The 17899-nt window shown below is 40.5% G+C and overlaps 1 protein-coding gene across 4 annotated transcripts in view; it reads right to left on the bottom strand.

Annotated features, from left to right (window-relative positions):
• The window catches only part of CNTN5 (contactin 5), a 1112028-nt gene that overhangs the window by 248891 nt on the left and 845238 nt on the right, over nucleotides 1-17899 (bottom strand). For all 4 annotated transcript variants that reach the window (XM_084782482.1, XM_084782479.1, XM_084782480.1 and 1 more), the window contains one exon: nucleotides 17099-17249. In XM_084782482.1, the coding sequence (XP_084638608.1) occupies nucleotides 17099-17249 (151 nt within the window). The remainder of the gene's footprint in view (nucleotides 1-17098; nucleotides 17250-17899) is intronic.

Genomic DNA, 17899 nt, shown 5'->3' on the forward strand with positions numbered 1-17899 from the left:
ATGGCTACTAAGTAACTCACGGGCACTTAATGTATCCAATATAGATACTCAAATATATGAGCCTAGCTGGACCATTAGCATTCAAACCACAGTACTAGGTCTGTGAATCTGAGGTAGGGAAAGACAGTGCCTTTTTTCTACTGTGTTTTACAGCCAACCGTACAGCGCTATAATTCACATGTGGAAGATTCGAAGCTCAAATCAAAAATAGCCACTGAGAAGACAGGAGTTGCTACCACACACTGTCACTCATAATATGGGTCATGAGGATGGGAAACTGTCTAGTCCTTTCAGATATAACTCACGTGCTATCTTTGCATGCTTTGAACAGCTTGCATGTACTTCTAGCTTGGGTGTCATTGTGAACATTCCAGGCACCTAATGGACATCAAGAGACAGAAAACTGGAAATCTCTGCATTTTAGAGCAGGCACACAGGTGCAGCCATACTACCTCCCCCAACTCCCCTTTCAGCATAGGATATATACACAGAGGGTAATCATAAAATTTTAAGCATTTATCCCAGTATGGGGGGGGAGAACACTGCCTTACTCCACATACTGATTTACACAGATGTAACTTTTCTGATGTGGTATGCCATGTGCTGAATTTTTAATGACAATTTTATAATCATTCAAAACTATATAGGAACATTGTGGGGAGTGGAGTGATACCAAAAGAGTTTAGTTAAAATGATTTACCTGGGCGTTTTAAACAGCATTAAGTAGTTTGCAAAAAGTATTCAGATTTGTGTTTTAATAAGGACGCTGCCTAGAAGACTGGGCCCTGGAAGCTGTACCCCAGGAGACACACTCAGCAGAAGACACAGGCCTGGGGTACAGCTGGGTGCTTGCTTCCTCGGCTGCTTTTCTGAATACTATCATTTAAACCACACACAAAGGCTTCGCCCGGTTCAGTGGGCAAGTGCAGGACAGATGGAAAAACCGAGACCTCAGTACTGTTTCTTAGTAGCTCAGTAGTCACTTCCTAATTCTGTTGACCAGAGAAGCAAAGTTTAAGCTAGTGAGGAAGGAGCTATCACAGATAACCAACTATGTTTAGTTAAAATTCTTAAAAAGAAAATCAACTCTACTTCTCCTTATACCTGTGATTTGATACCACACTGCTGTGACTAAATTCTATAGGAGAAAGTTCAAGTCCTGTGTGAAAAACTGTAATAATGTTATTTTATTATAACAGCTCTTTTTTTTTTCAAAGAAAGAGTGCCATTTCTTCCACTCTCTGTATTATCCTTAATAATTTATCTTGACCTTATCCTTGTGCACCCTTGACAAACTGAGGTACAGAGATACGCAGACTAGGAGACACGGAGAAACTGGCTAGGTGTGTTTCTCTAAACTCACGAGAAAGCTTTGTTGTTTTCTTCTTTGCACAGTGTGCCAAGTATCCTTCCACACTCAACGGTTAGTAAGTGAGAAGAAACCAAGCCATTGCCTCTCAGAGAGTCTCTCTGAGCCATATATACAGATCATGGAAGAAAGAAACAAAACCGCCAAAGAATGTGCTGGGTGATGTGAAGACGAGGAGTTGGGGTACAGCTCCGTCAGCAAACTGCTTACGAAGCAAGCATGAAGACCAGAGAGAAACCCCCAGTACTCAGGCTAGGAAGGAAAGGGGCGTGGCTTCGGTTGCACTGATAAAGGAAGCTGGTTCCAGTGGAATGTCAGGTAGGGGAGCCATGGTGGAAGCTGTCAGGGAAGGAGGCTGGCAAAGCACAAGGTTCTAGAGATTCTGCGAAGAGTTTCAATGATTAATTAATTCTACCAAACAGAATGAAGCATGGGTATCGGTGTGGAGAATGTGGATAAGCAATTGATATTAAATAAATCAAAACAAAACCCATGAGCTCTACACAATATGTGAGGACACCCCGTTCAGCAGGTCCATGGACTGAGAAGGGGCGTGTGTCCGCTAGTCAAGCCAGCGCTTTAATGACAGATTTGGCATTCCTTGGAACTGTGAAATGAGCTTTGATGGAAGTGGGTTGGGTTCAGCTGCCTTTCTCAACTTGGAATTCAAAGACAAATTGTAGAAGCCCACCCTTCCTAGCAGGTGGGTGCTAGGAAGCCTACCCTGGCTTTTATTCACCTGTCAGCCTTTCCTTTTTCTGGCAGGAGAGGTGCCTGATTATTAAGTGTCTGTCACATGTCAGGGGCTTTGTGAGATTGTGTGGCCAATCCTTCAAGACTTCTGTCATTTACTTACCACACCTCATTTCAGAAAGCAGAAACCTAGGCTCAGAAGGCTACACAAGTTCAGCGCCTGAGAGTCAGTGCCCTATGACCTGTGTGAAAGGTTGGCTGGAACTGCTGTTCCTACACATGAGCCTGCAACCCTCACTTACTGAGCAACTCTGGGCAGGTTATTTCACAGTTGCAAGATTTGATTCATCTGTATACAGCCCAGGAGTGATTAAGAAAATAATGGTCGACTGAGCCAATACATTTGGTGCTCCCGGGCTTCCTTCTAGTACCTGCATATAGTAACTTTTTCTGTGCCTTTTCACGGTGCTGGGAATCAAACCTAACAATGTTGATTATTGTGTCTGATCAAGCCATACAGGCTTTATTTTCAGTAAGAATTTTATCAACGAATATTGTCTATCATAAAAACATGAGTTTCAACCAAACATCTTTCAGACAGAAAAGTTACTTTTGCAGGTTTGTTTACCCAATATTAATAGTACTAATTAGATGTCAAAGATTTCCCAAGTACTGCTTCAATTATTTTTTGTATGCACATGCATATGTATATGGGTCTCTCTCTCTCTCTCTCTCTCTCTCTCTCTCTCTCTCTCTCTCTCTCTCTCTCTCTGTGTGTGTGTGTGTGTGTGTGTGTGTATACCTGTCAGTTTATAAGTGTAAATGCCAACCAGAATAGTTGAAATAAGTGTTTACATTAAAGCTTCCTCACCAGGTGTGGCAGCACAAGCTTGAGTCTCAGGTGGAGGTAGGATGATGAACAATTCAAGGCCATCATCTTCTGCACAGTGAATGTGGGGCCTGGGTGGGTTACATCCCTATCTCAAAGACTAACACAGACAAACAACAAACACAACCCTCTCAAGTGCTAACCCTTCAGAATACGCATATGCTATGTGCTATGTGACCCACTACAACACAGTAAGCCCTGCACCCTTGTATTCCACCTGTGTCATGTTTCTAGGAAAAACATGAGCTGATGTAGCCAGCTTTGTACTCACATCCTATTCCTTTTCTTTTCCTTCCCTGTTTCTGACCACTTGATTAGTATGGACACACACACACACACACACACACACACACACACCAGAGACAGAGTAGAGAGAGTTTATCTTCAACATCCTTAAGAAACAGAAATGCCTAGTGAGTTGTTTAGACACTATCAGTTATTTCGCTCCAGTGGCACTGACTATGGTGAGGTGATGGAAGGCACAAAGTGTCTCTGAATTGCTATGGGAAAATCTGAAACCCAAGCTGTTTGCTGTCTTTGAAATTGTTTCACATAGAACCTTTGAAAACAAATGAATAAAATAGTGTTTTTGGAAAAACCTTTGAGTGCATGGTACTTAAAATGCGTCTCTGGCTTCAGTCAGGGAAAGTTGGATAAAGATGCTACTAATAAAATATTGGGACCTTGAGGACCGTACACTGGGAAAAGTTAGCATTCATGATGAAATTCAACTGTATTTTTACTCAAAATAGAATTTAGAATGAAAACATCTCTGTTTCCCAAAAGCATGCTACCCCACCATCACCTCACAGTCCCAAGCCTTCCTGTGGATGCCACATTAAATTATTTTGCTCAACCTTTTTATTTCATTGCATAGAAATGCAAATTTAGAGTTTTTTCAATTTAAAAATGTAATCAAACTCCATAAAAATCTAAATATTTTTTTTGCTGATTACTTTGGGCTTTCTTTACAGGCAATTAAATTGTTCTCACAATAATGGGGGCTTTGTTTTTCTCCTATGTGCTTTATATACTAAAGTGAGGCAGACACTCGTGCTGAGACCTTGCTCTCACACAGAAGTGCTCTGAGGTGAGAAGGTTAGATCCTGAGCGCGCTGACGTCATCCACCACAGGAGAAACTGAGGATAGAGGTCTTCTCTGAGGAAGCAGGTCACTGGTGTACTTGAAGGGAGTGATGTCTGTCAGCTCGGACCCCCACTGTGCTCCCTGGCTGCCCTGAGGTCAGCAGCCCCCAGCACACCACTTTCCATAATGCTATTCGGTCTCTCTGCAGGCCGCAATCAGATGACTATGAGCAGAAACATTTGAAACCATGAGCTAAACCACCTTCCCTCCCTTGGATTTTCTCAGGATTTTATCTCAGCAAGTTGAAGCTAGGGCATTTTCGTAACTTTGAATTCTTTTCTTCCCGCACTGGCTGAGATGTCCTAGCAAACTGCTTTTCTGTTTCTTAATCTAACCTAAAACACACACATGAATTGAATGTTTTCAGATTTACCTAAGAGACATTGACTAAGGATATGTGCAGCCTGTCTTCCTAAGTCCTTAGCCCATAGCTCTTTGAACTGTCCAGTTTATTTCTCTTTTCCCCCTTAATTTACACTTTGACCGAAATCATTATACATGTTTTCATAATGTGTCCTGGATTCATGATAACATTTTCTCAAATTCTGAACTCTTTTCCTAAAATGTACTCTGTCTCTATAGGTCAAAATCAAATTCAAAACTGATTTAAAATAGTTCATCTAAAACCTGGTAATTGCTTTCTACCCAGATTTTACTTTTTACTCTGAGGACTCTCACAGGGTTTTGTGCAATTTAGCAGACTGAGGATGGTTTGGGCTTAAAACAGAATTGGGCATTCTTTCTGCCTGAGATACTTCCTGTGTGTATGAGCCTGGACATCTATGACTAAATTTACTTAAAGTGGCCAACTGCATCTTTCTTAGAATATTATCTGATTATGAGGACTGCAAAAAAAAAAAAAAAGTAATGTGCATCCAACATTCCCTGTGCTTAGGACACGGGGGCCTATTTTTCTTTGCCTTAGTGGGGGAGCTTTTCCACCGCACACTATGGGGTTCAAGGCTTGTGTTACACCTGAGCACTAAACAGTGCCTCTGTGAGCACAGGGCTTGTTTCTCTTACTTTGATATGAATTGACATAATGTATTACCTTCAGTATCTACTAAACAAGGAGCTGTTTCCCTGAAATGAATCAAACTGCACATTACTGTACCCAGCTCATTCCTTTGTGGCTTGAAGGAAGAAACTGATTGGTGTCAGATTGATTATGTGCAATTGTGAAGCAAGAGTAATAGATTAGTAATCTCATTCCTGAAGATATAAGCACGAATGCAGAGCCCATCTTAACACACAGTCTCTACTTACATAAACATCTACACACACATATGTGTGTGTATATATATGTGTGTGAGTATGTATGCAGACATACATACACATATACCTTAATTTTCTTTTCATATTTTATTAAATGTTTGAGAAATTTCATACAATGTATTTTGATTATATCCACTCCCCCTGACTCCTCCCTTCCTCCCAATTGCAAGTTTTCTTTTCGTTTAATGATGCGAAGTCCAATTCGTGCTGCCAGTATGCTCACAGGCACACCTTGGAGTGTGGTTCACCTATGAGGGGTACACCCTTAAAGAGAACTTATTCTTCCTGCCCCAGACACCATCAGCTGTCAATAGTTCCCAGTGAGCCCTCTTTGCCCGGTGCTAGAATATCGATTGCCACGGTCTTACACAGATCTTTTACGGTCAACCAGTGCTTCCCGAGCCCTGAAGACAGCTGCCCTCACACGTCCGGAAGACACCGTGTGACTCTGGTCATCCTCGTTGTCTAGCTCTTACAACATTTCTGTGAACCCATTTGTGAGTGAGCATTTCCTTTTCTCTGCGTTTGGTCTACTGTTAGTTTCTAGGTGGAGCTGTGCTTCAATGTGAAGAGAAGCAAGCATGCTAATATGAAGGTCTGTTCAGCGTATTCCTTATGAAAATGGTCTGTGGGTTGCATTCAAGGTTAACATCATGTCAGCCCTCTAATTTGTAGCCATGTCTCTAATTCCCATTAAGAATCAACTATAGTTAAATTAGAGAATGATTTATGCAAAAACTGAAAAGAAGTGACTATTGGGATTAGTAGCTGCTCCCAGAGGTGGCTAAACATTTCCACCGTAAAATGTTTTTTTTCTCAACATTCTCTGAATCTTCTTTCTTCACTATTTTATATTCAGCAAAGAGCCACTTGGGGAGGTAGCAGGATCAGTCAGTAGCATGCACTTAGATGCTTGAATTCCCAAACATTTCAGTTGTTGTTTGTATTAAGGACAAATTTAGCTGGAAGTTGTAGTCTGGGGGGCTTTTGGAAAAGAAAAGCCTTTAAGCAATTAATGGCTTGTTCAAGTTGTGCCTACTTGGAGTGCACAGCCAGGCAACTTGTGCAACTGTTTATAGTAACTGGGGTAAATGAACCATAGTTAGAAGTAGAATTTATGAACTGTTTGCTAAGCTGGTAATTAGGTAGAGATGTAAAGCTGCAAGTTAGGGATGCTGCTAGGACAACGGGGCAGCCTTATTCTCTTGTCATTTACGGCTTAAATTGCCTGAGTTCTTCCTTGATACTTCCCTATGGGAGTTGATGCCTGTTTTGTTATATTTAACAATTACGGGAAAAAAAGAAACAAGAGACAGGCTGGTGGTGACAACAAGAAGCAGAAAGGCACGTTTGAAGGTCTTCAGGGAGGAATCTGAAGCCCTTCTGTGACCTTCAACTTGGGACATGCCAGGAAAAAGCAATTAAAGGCTTTCTGATGTGCTGCCCTCTGCATGTAATTATAGCTCGCATATTTGAAGATTTGTCATCTCTCTCATGTTACATCAACAGGGCTGCTAAAGCATAGGTATTTGAACCATGAGAACACCTTTTCCTTCTTTTTTTTAAAAAATCAACAATTTAATAAAGTATAAATGCGGTTTCTTGGTACATTTCTATTATTTTGGGTTATGCATTCTAGGAATGAAATGAGTTTGGAAACACTGCATTTTGCTTAAGCCATTGTAGATCAGGAATGGGAAAATTGGGCAGAGTCAGTGCTATTGTGATGCTGATTTTACAAGTAATTTATGTGTAATATCAGATCCTCAGTGAGAGTAATCAGTGAGAAGACGGATAGCCATGGATATTTTTTATTGTACAAATCACCAATACCTCTGTGGTCTAGTTTATCATTAGGAGGAAATGACAATCATAGTACAATGGAATTTTGGCTATTGAGTTCATTACTTTGCAATTTGGCATCCTCTTTTTCTGCTGGAAGGAAAATGGGGTTCAAAAAGTGCCACATATCCTTACATGTATATATATTCTCAAAATATATGAGACATAGGAACTGATCTCATAGGAATTGAGGGAAAACGTATAATTAAGGCCTGAGAAATAGGAAGGAGGTGGGGATGAGGAGAGGTGGAGAAATGGCGTTTAAGAGACGGAGTCAGGTGTGGTCAGTGTGGTATGCTCAGAGCCTGGAAGTTAGGTGGAGATAGAAACCTTGAAGCCAGTGAGACAGCTCAGTGGGGAAAGGCACCATGTAGCTGGGAGAAAAAAGGACTCTTGCAATTAGTACTCTCATCTCTCTGCATGCACACAAAACAAATGAATAAAATGTAACTTATATATTTTAAGAAGTCTGCTGTGCTATATCTTAGACAACTATGGGTATTGATATATTTACATTTTAAAAAGATAGGAGCTATTTCTACAATAAAGACTTGATAAAACCCGCAGAAACAAGGATCTTTAACCTGATGTGAACAATATGTAATAAATGTATGTATGAAAGCATCATACAGTTGTCACCAAAATAAACAATTTTCCTGTTTTTATTGTGTCAGTTAGAAATAGATTTGAATTAAAAAATAGGAAAACATGACAATAAGCCAGAAGCAAATTTATTTTTCTAGAAGACAAACAAATGACTGAGCCTTGATGGGAATGTTAGAAAAGAAATGAAAAACTGTCTACATTTGGCAGTGCGTGAGAGTCTTTTTAACTGGATACTAGATTTATTAATACAAGATGCACCAAGTATAGGCAGCCTGTGGAAAGGACTCAGTGTTTATTTCTTTCTTTGTCAAAGCTGTACTGTGCCTTGGGTGGATAAGACACAGTCATTAAGGAACTGGCTTTCCTTGGTTTGATTTGGTCCTTATATTCTCAGTTCAACTTTGAATGATGAAACTAACACACTAGCCCAAGTGGCACAGGGAGACGATCAGTAAGGACAAGTAGCTTCCCTTCAAGGATGCGACCGAGAAACTGTAGAACTGCGCTCTCATTACATCGAATCCAGTCATCTGGCAAACAAGCCGGGACCACATGGTCTCCAGTTCTGCGATTGACACGATTGATTGAAAACCCAAGACATCTTACTGTTATGGTCATAGAATTTGTGGACAGATGAGTAAAGTCCTTTATTTAGAGGGTCTGAAGTGTGTGTGTGTGTGTGTGTGTGTGTGTGTGTGTGTGTGTGTGTGTGTGTGTGTGTTGTCAAAACTGGTTATGAAGTCTTGACATTCTTGAATTTGGAACAGAAAGTTGAACCCACATGTGGAACAGGTACAAGGAGAGCAGTGCTGTATGCCTGTAATCCCAGCACTAAATCCTTCAGGCGGGAGACAAAGAGCTTGAGATCAGCCTGGGCTAGAAAGTGAGACTGTCTCTAAATAAAAAGTGAAAAGAGCACTGGGGTTAAATCCGTAAGGGAGGGTGCTTTTCTGGCACGTGTGGGACTCTGAATTAACCACAACATTGAAATAGAATAATAAACATAACCTAAATTTTAATTAGGCATGGTAATGCAACCTCAGGATTCAGAAGGAGGATGTAAACTCAAGGTCTGCTACAAACTGATGGTTAGCTAGGGCCTCGGAGGACTGTCTTAAAAGGTGGCAAAGGTGGATGGAATTCTACTGCTTTCTCCGTGTGGGTTGAAATGCAGTTTTGCTTTCATTTTAGTCACTTTGATCAGAGAATTATCGATTTATTGATCAGCCCCAGACTTGGCTTTAAAGCTATTTTGTGGCTGGTAATTTTAAACAAATCACTTAATCCCTTTGAGTTGAAATGTCAATGTCTGACTTGGAGGGTTCCTCCTCCTTGGTACTTTCGTAAAAACCGGTGTTAGAAGTTATTTTAAACTCCCAGTATCTGTAAATCCACACAATTGTATTTGCTTCCACATTCCTAGAATAGAGATAGCTCTTTCTCTTTCTACCGAGTAAGGTTGCACTATTGCTGAGAATGGTCAGTGTGTTCAAAAGGAGGAAGAAGAAACAAGAAAATACACATAAGTGTTACATTTCAAATCCTGCAGGGAAGGTGCACTCTAGTCCACTGAGAAAGTTCAAATTAGTTTCAAGACAGAATACTGACAATGATGTCCAGTTCTAAGATGGAGAGCAAATCTATATTATTAACTTGTTTGACCCATGTGATAAGCAACACTTCATTTTAACACTCTGAACAAGTTCTTACTGTAAAATCTTATGATACCTCATAAATGTTCTTCTTCCACAAACAATATAAAAATTATATGTAATTTACAAAATACAGAAAAGAATAAAAGTGGAGATTAAAATTTGTTACTAACATATGTTTTCAACCTTTTAACAACTAGTAGTATTTAATCCCAGTTTTTAATGTAAAAATGAATGTATGTGTTTTCTCTCAAAATGAAATTTATTCCAAATTTACATGATTTGAAATCCACTAGTGGTATGACATCATCTTACCATGTGACCATCAAATCTTCAGCATAAACAGGTTCAGAAATCTGCAGTGTTCCATATATAGATGCACCTTATGCATCCATCAGAGTAGATGGATCAAAACACACAAACTAACATCCTGCTGCCTTCAGGAGTGGTTTCCCTGAAAAGGCAAGTTAAGGCAGCTTCTATGATCTGAATTCAATGATAGGTCAGATAGGGGATGGAGTAGGGCTGTGAGGACAGCCTTTCTGCTAGAGTAGGGGGTGCATGGTCAGCCGTTCTGCTAGAGTAGGGTTGTGTGGACAGCCTTTCTGCTAGAGTAGGGGTGCATGGTCAGCCTTTCTGCTGGAGTTGTGCTGGCCATAGACTACAAAGACTTTGACCAAAAGTTGTCATCAAACTTGTTCCTTTCAGAGAAACACTTCAAAGCTGCCCTGAATCCATTTCGGAGCTAGGCGCTGGGAGATATCCTGGGTATGCCTCCTGCAATTTACATCCCAGGGTTTTAAACACCAGGGGTCACTGAGGTGGGGAGCTTTCTCATCTTTTCTTTTGTTCTCAGCCACTTGTCCTTGTCTTTTTTTTTTTTTTTTTTTTTTTTTTTTAATCTTTAAGCTTACTTTGGACTCTTGTTTTTAGACAGAATATACGGGAAATAGTTCGTGAATTAAAACCTAGTTCTTGTTTCTCGGCTGCCTTTTTGACTAAGCATGGTTAGCTGCTCAGCTACTGAGATGCAGACCCAGCTTTGAGAGGCAGAAGGGAAGGGCTCACTATCACAGACAAAGATGGGAACCTGGCCCCTCCACCCGAGAATGCATGGGTCCACCTGCTCCTTTCACAGGGGAGCAATCTGCCCATCTCATCACTGAGTGAAGGTATATTCATGACCTCTTCCTTCCAATTTTTCTGGTACTCTGTAGAGTGGTCCATGAGCGGGACCTCTAAGCCAGAGAGCATCGGAAGAGTCAACAGCCTAGGCTTGCATGGAAAAGTTTTTCTGCTGCTTTAATGTGATTTAAGAGGTTTAGGCTTGAACAAGTTGTTTACCATTTCTTTTGTTTTGCCTGTCCACTTTTTAGGGTCTCACTCACTATGTAGTCTAGGCTAGCCTACAGCTCTCATTCTTCCTCTCTCGGGCTCCAGTTGTTGGGATAACAAGCTTTTTGATTATTACTTAGTTTTGCTCATTTCTACTTAAAGGGGTGATGTAACTAGAGATCAAGAATGTATTTATGATCATCATTTCCAAAGCCACCATGACTCATTATTGCTTGTGGTGTTGCTATGAGCATTTTGAGCAGTGGCAGAAGAAAGCCGAGGCTTGTGCAGCTCAATTTTCTCTGATTCTAAGTTTATTCATAACCCTGCAATAGTAAGTGTAAGATGCCTTCCCCTTTTCTCCGAATCTCAGGGAAGCCACAGAAGAGCCAGCTCTTGGTGATAATGTACCGCACAGTGCCAGCAGCTCACAAGGGGTCAATCACCCCACACAAGGGCTTAGTTGGCACCCTCATTCTCTTTGAGATAAGTAACATCCTTTTGATTACTTCATTTCCTCTGTAAGCAGAGTTTTTCAGTTAAAAGGCAGCTATGACAAACTCTTGATAAATGAACGCTCATTTACTCTTATTGTACAACTTCTAGATGCAAAAAAGAGAGAGAGAAGAAACCTAGGGTCTGCATTGTTTTATGGTCTTAATATATAAAAGACCCTGTCATTGACAATACAACACAACAGCATGTTCATTAACAAACACAGCATGGAGGTGGAAACAAGGGGTGAAAACAGGACCCTAATTATGCTCATGAATCCCCCCGCTTCCCCACAAAGAACAAGAAGACCCTGCTCTCCCCCCCCCTGGTAACAATGTCCTGTAGGGCTTTTATGAAGAATATATTTTCCCATTTGTCTGTGAGTCAGTATGTGAGCTTGATCATTGTTGCCCAATAAACACAACATGGGTTCCCCGAGGAAGCCACTAATAGGTATTTCAAGTGCAATTTTCTATGCCTGTTAAATGAGGAAGTTGGGAAGTTGGCCATTAAGATGTGCCTTTGGAGAGCAGGGAAATGGCACAAAGAGCTGCGACAAGTCTGTCCTTTGACATCAGTCCCATAAAAGAACACTTATCCTATGATATTGCCCCTCTATACTATGACTTAATTTTTGAATTTTTTTGCCTCAAGGTTTCTGTATTATATTTTACTATCTCTGTAACCACTAACTTTCTTTGCCTAGAAATAAAAAGCCGTACTTGAATGAATTTCAAATGTTAACAGTTGTAAATTTTAGACACCTATGATTTTCTATGACGATGAATAACAACTGATACAGATGCCACTGAACAGGACAGAAACCATGTCTCTACTCAGAACCTTGTATTCTTCTCTCAGCCAAGGCGGCTCGCAGAATGTAGGAAAGTTTAACACGCAATAATGAAGATTTAATGTGTATGCGCTGCTGGAGTGTTTCTGGATGATTATATTTTAACAAAAGTTAATGGCCAAGTAATGGGAATAATGAGCTGGAGTGGAAATTCAATAGGAGCTTGATGAGCAGAGCAGGCTTGTGACAGTCTGTCAGAAAAGAGGGTCTCCGTGCACTGCCCGTGCTGAGAACTCATCAAGTGTGCTCATGCCAACAGGAGAACGCACATAAGTGGTGAAGAGACCCAAGGCCACGTGTGCTGATGGGCCTCTGAGATGGTGTGCCCAAACCTGGATCATAGTTAAAATCATGTGTGTGTGTCAGGGAGGAAAATGGGAGAGTGGACGGCATATGCCTGTGTGTACACATAGGTGTGCAAATGGGCACACACATGTACACGTGTGGGGATAGAGGATGATGTTAGATTTTGTCCTTCAACATCTTCCCCCCTTAAAAATAGTTGTACACTCATGTATTTGCTTTGTGTTTGTAAGTGTGTGGGAATGCGTTTGCAGCAGTGCGTGTGTAGAGGTCAGAGGACAACTTGCAGAAGTTCACTCTCTCCTTCCACCATGTGAGCTGTTGGGATGGAACTCAGACCACCAGACTCAATAGCATATCTAGTGAGGCATCTCAATGGCCCTCCATCTTTTTGAGATATGGGCGCTTGACCGAGTCTGGAGTGCACTAACTGGTTTGACTGTCTGGCCAAGGAGATCTAGAAATCTGCTTGCCACTGGCCACAAATGTTTACAACACTGAAGTTACAGGTGTGCATCAGAGCCAGGTTTTAATGGTTGGGGATCTATGTTCGTGTCTTCCTAGTTGAACAGAAGGACTTTATAAAAATGACCCACTTCCGTAACTCCCGCATTTCCCCTTGTAACTCCTCACAGTTAGTCAATTTGATGTAGACTATTAAACTGATAAAGGAACTGAACATTCAGCCTTCTGGTACAGAAACCTTACCAAGGCCCCGAGGGAGACTAAGTAAGGAAGTATGAGAAGTGATCCAAGGGTTGCAGGAGCCTGGGATGAAAAACAAGTATTTCTTTTTTTAAGCCATTTTTTAAATTAATTTATTCATATTATATCTTGATTGTTAGCCCTTCCCCTGTTTCCTCCCATTCTTCCCTCCCTCCCACTTCCCCCCTTCTCCCCTCCCCTATGTCTGTGATTGAGGGAGACCTCCTCCCCCTATATATGCTCTACTCACTTATATCAAAACACTATTCCAAGGGATAGGTCCCATGAAAAACTTTACTTACCAAGAAAGTGGGTCAGAAGAGAGGACATTCTATTGAGACTTTAGGCGAGAGTAGCATGGAAGAATGGGGAAATAGTAGGACCCACAGGGTCCTGGAAACTTACAAGAAGAACTTTATGACAGGCAGATCTGGGTCCTGGGGTCCTCCTCAAACTAAGGCACCAGCCAAGGAGAAATAGGCAGTAAACTTCGAACCCCTACCAAGACCTAGCCGACGAACAGAATATTCTCCACCGTTGAGTGGAGAGTGAGATCTGACTCTCACACGAACTCTGGTGCCCCTTTTCTGACCACGTCCCCTGGATGGGGAGGCCTGGCGGCACTCAGAGGAAGGATAGCAAGTTACCAAGAAGAGACTTGATAATCTTAAAAACAAGTATTTCAAACAGGTGACCCAAAGGAATTTCTTAGTACTGCAGATTAACTTAAATATCTTTTCTTCATCTGGGACATAGCTCAGTGGATAAAGACACGTGCTGTCAAATCTGATGGCCTGAATGAGAAAACTGACTCCTACAAGTTGTCCACTGATCTCCACACACACACACATACACTCACACACATATTCACACACACAAATGCAACAAAAACTTTAAATATATTTTTCTCATAACTACTGGAGAAAGAGGAGAGGGATGGAACTCTATCTACACTATTCATAAGAGAACTGTGGTTCCCTCTTAAAAAGCTAAAATTTTAATGGGGGCACCATCACCACCTTTGTCTGCTCCTCTTTGCCTCTATTTCTTCTCCTCTTCCTCCTTCCTTCTCATCCTCTCTTCTTCCTCTACTGAATGTCTCCCCTTTTAATAAGAATTCCAAACTAATGTACCATATACCAATCAACTTATTTTCCATATAACATTTCACTCAATTTTCATAAGTCAACAAAGTTATTCTTTGTTTTCAAAATGTATCTGTTTTTATTTTATGTGTATGTGAGTTTATCTGTGTGTGCACGTGCACCACATATGTGTTTGGTGCCACCAGAAGCCAGAAGAGGGAACTTAATTCTATGGAACATGAGTTATAGACAGGAATTAGTCACCATTCTCTATGGGTGCTGGAAAACAAACCTGGATCTTCTGCAAGAGCAGCCAGTGCTCTTAACTGCTGAGTCACCTCTCCAGCTCCAAATTTTACAAGTTTAAAAGAGAAGTGAGTCTACTATAGCACCCCACAAACTGAAGCATGAACAAGGAAACTGGGTTCTTCTCTTATACACTGTCGAATTCTGCTACCCAGAGTGGGAAAGTGATTTGCAAATTGTTGAAGCCCCTGGCTTAAAAGCAGCCATCGCCATTTTAAATGATGCTGAGATAGAGTGCCTGATAGCCCTGGCCAATCATTATGCTACACCGATGAGCCTGAAGACACAGACAACCACTGTACAAGACTCCTAAGACTTATAAATCCAGCTCCCTTGTACATGTAGGACCAGATGAATGCACATTCAAAGAAGCTATGATGACTCAGTGTTGTGACTCCTTGTCCATTAGTGATAATGGTATTTTGCTGCTGTGTCTACTTTGTTTTTGTTTTAAGGACTAGACATAGGGTCTCTCATATGCTATGTTCACTGTGCTGAGTCATATTCCATTTTAGTTTTGTTTTATTTTGATCAGGGTCTAACTAAGATGCCCAGTTTGGCCTTGAATTGATCATTATAAGTGTCCAGGACTACAGGAGCTACCAGGCCCAGCTATATCTATTAATCTCAGAGGGGGAAGGGTCACTGTATGTCTGTAAGCAGAGTCAGGATATAGGTTTAAATATGTCGACTGGGAAATACAGAATGTGTTGAAATCTTGCTTCTCCTTGAATAAGTAAAACACAAATATTTTGCTTTTCAGTTTCCTCTCTAAACAGCATTTCAAAGAGAAGTCCTGGAATTTGGGAATGAAAGGGGAGCCTGAGCTTGAGGTCAGCATCTATCTCATGACGTGAGTATACTTAGGGGTGTATGGTAAGTGGGGTAGACACAGCTGGAGTATCCATAACCTGTCACTTTCAATTTCTAGAAAATACTTAGTCCATTTTGTTTATATTATTTTAAGAGTCAACTCCTAATTCTGTTACTCCTGTTAATTTCTCCACTCTGGCGAAAACAGATGCCTCCTAATTTTAAACTCACAGTGTGGTATTTATGAACAGTTGATGAACATTCATGTGGTGAACTGCAGTAAATAGGAGAAGGTTCACATGCTGCCTCAAAACATAAAACAAAATAATGCATTTCCAACAGAACATCTTGCAGCTTTTGACAATGTCTCCAAGGTTGTGATACATCAGAACACATGATAACCTAGCAATGCAAGATATTTGTTTCGACTATACAGCAAAACAAAAGTCCCTCATTTTAATAAGAGTTATATACTCTGTTTCTCCAAGTGCCCATATGAGCCACTATTTAGTTGATTTAGGCAAAGAAAACGTCAATATGTTCATTTATTTAGTCCTACACAAGACGGAAGAATTCTCTTGGCTGCCCACACCCACATGGTCATCCTATCCAAGTAAGAACGTCCTGTCTGCCTGACCTGAATCCAATCAGCAACCTGAGATGCTAGAATCAGTATATGTTAGACTTTCTGTGATATCATTTTGTAAAAAAAAAAAAAAAAAAAAAAAGTTCCCAAATTTAAAAATATTTCAAAATTACTTATACAATTATTTGAATAGATACTCAGTGCAGACTTGAATTACTTAGTTATAGTGGCACTTACCTCAGAACCATGCAGAACCTGTAAAACTCCTCATTTGTATAGACAAGGGAAACACAAAGTTCTTATGCGATTATACACAGTTATGTTTCCATAAGAGCGATGTCATATCCCATCTTAACCAGACCTCCAGCATCAGTGGATAATAACCAGCAAAGCCAGATCAGCCCAGACAGAAGCAAGTAGAGCAGGATGGATTAATTCTCATTTTTCAAAACTGCTGTGATATTCTTTTCCATGTCTCTCGATTTCTAGAGACTAATGTCTATATGCTGAATATTCTTTTACATATTTCACACACGCCTGTGGCCATCAAAATAATCCTAGTTTACTTTCACCAGCATGATTAAAACAGAGAAGCAAACATTGGCACAAATGTCACGTGGCTCAAATTTGATCATAATTTGGCTAAGCAGAAGACACAGAGTATGCTCTCATTATTTAAATACCAATATCAAACCAGCACAGACCATAAAGATCACAGACGATATATAGACCACCATAATGCAGAAACAAAATGAAAAGCAAAAACCACTAGTTCTGTTTAAAATGTAGTGAAATTCTTACTTGTGACAAAAAAATTGTATTACCTTGTTAAAGTGAGCTAGACCTTGCTAGGATCACATATAGAAAAAAAAACACGTTTCAATTAGTTTATGAAACATCTCATAATCTCTGCAAGACATATACTTCACGTATGTCATTTGCAACTTCTAAGATGTGTGATTTTGATCGCAGCAGTAGGAGGAACTACATGGGGGAGGGAGAGGACTAGCAAGAGGAAGGGTCAGGGTAGGGGAGGTTTATGGGAGAGTGAGAATAAAGCATCACAAAGCCCATCCCATCATTTACTAACTAAGTAAATTAATTTTGATGTTAACAGATTGAAATGAAAAAATAAGGTTCTCACCTCTTGTTGCCTCGCACTGCCTTGTCTGCCTTCCTCCAGGAGATAGCTGGTTTGGGAGAGCCCTGGGGTTTGCACTCTATGAGAACTTCCCGGTCTTTGGTAACTATTATTGTTTTCTTCAGTTGATTCATGTCAAAAGATGGCGGGGAGGCTACGGCAAACACAAGTGACTTCCGTCAGAAGCAAAGCTGACAATTTAAGTCAGTTCACCCATGTGTTCAACTCTTCTCTCTGGCATACATTTCTCTTAAAATCTCACAAAAATGAAACACTATTAACACACATTTCACTCATTAATTAAGATTTTACTGATTATCTGCCCACTATAAGTTAACGGTTTGAAATAATATGGAGTCTAATTCTAATAATGCTTTAATAAATGATGTACGTTGTTTATAATTACCAAGGTCAACCCTGAAAGACTGAGAGTCACTTGGACATTGATTAGGAGGTGAGCCAAAAGAGTCAATTTTGGGTTTCTGTGCCAAGATGGACTTAAGTTCTAGAGGAATCAATTTGTGTCTTCTATTTCCCAGCTGATTTAATTCAGCCCTCCTCACTTTACTTCAGCATTATACAGAGGTGACTGCAGCTTTCAAAGAAAATTTTTTTAATAAATGGAGCTTATGAATTTTAACTCAAAATTTCATTTCACTTGTCTCAATTACTCAGCTAAGGGTGATCTTTCATTAAGATTCACATCCATGTTGAGATTCTTTGGACTCTGAAATATACAAGTATAAGCCTACAGTATGTGAGTGGTGTTTACACCAACTGAACCTTTGCATAACTCTCAGCTGC

The sequence above is a fragment of the Acomys minous genome (assembly GCF_964271855.1).
Source record: "Acomys minous genome assembly, chromosome: 5".
In the NCBI taxonomy this organism is placed as follows: Eukaryota; Metazoa; Chordata; class Mammalia; order Rodentia; family Muridae; genus Acomys; species Acomys minous.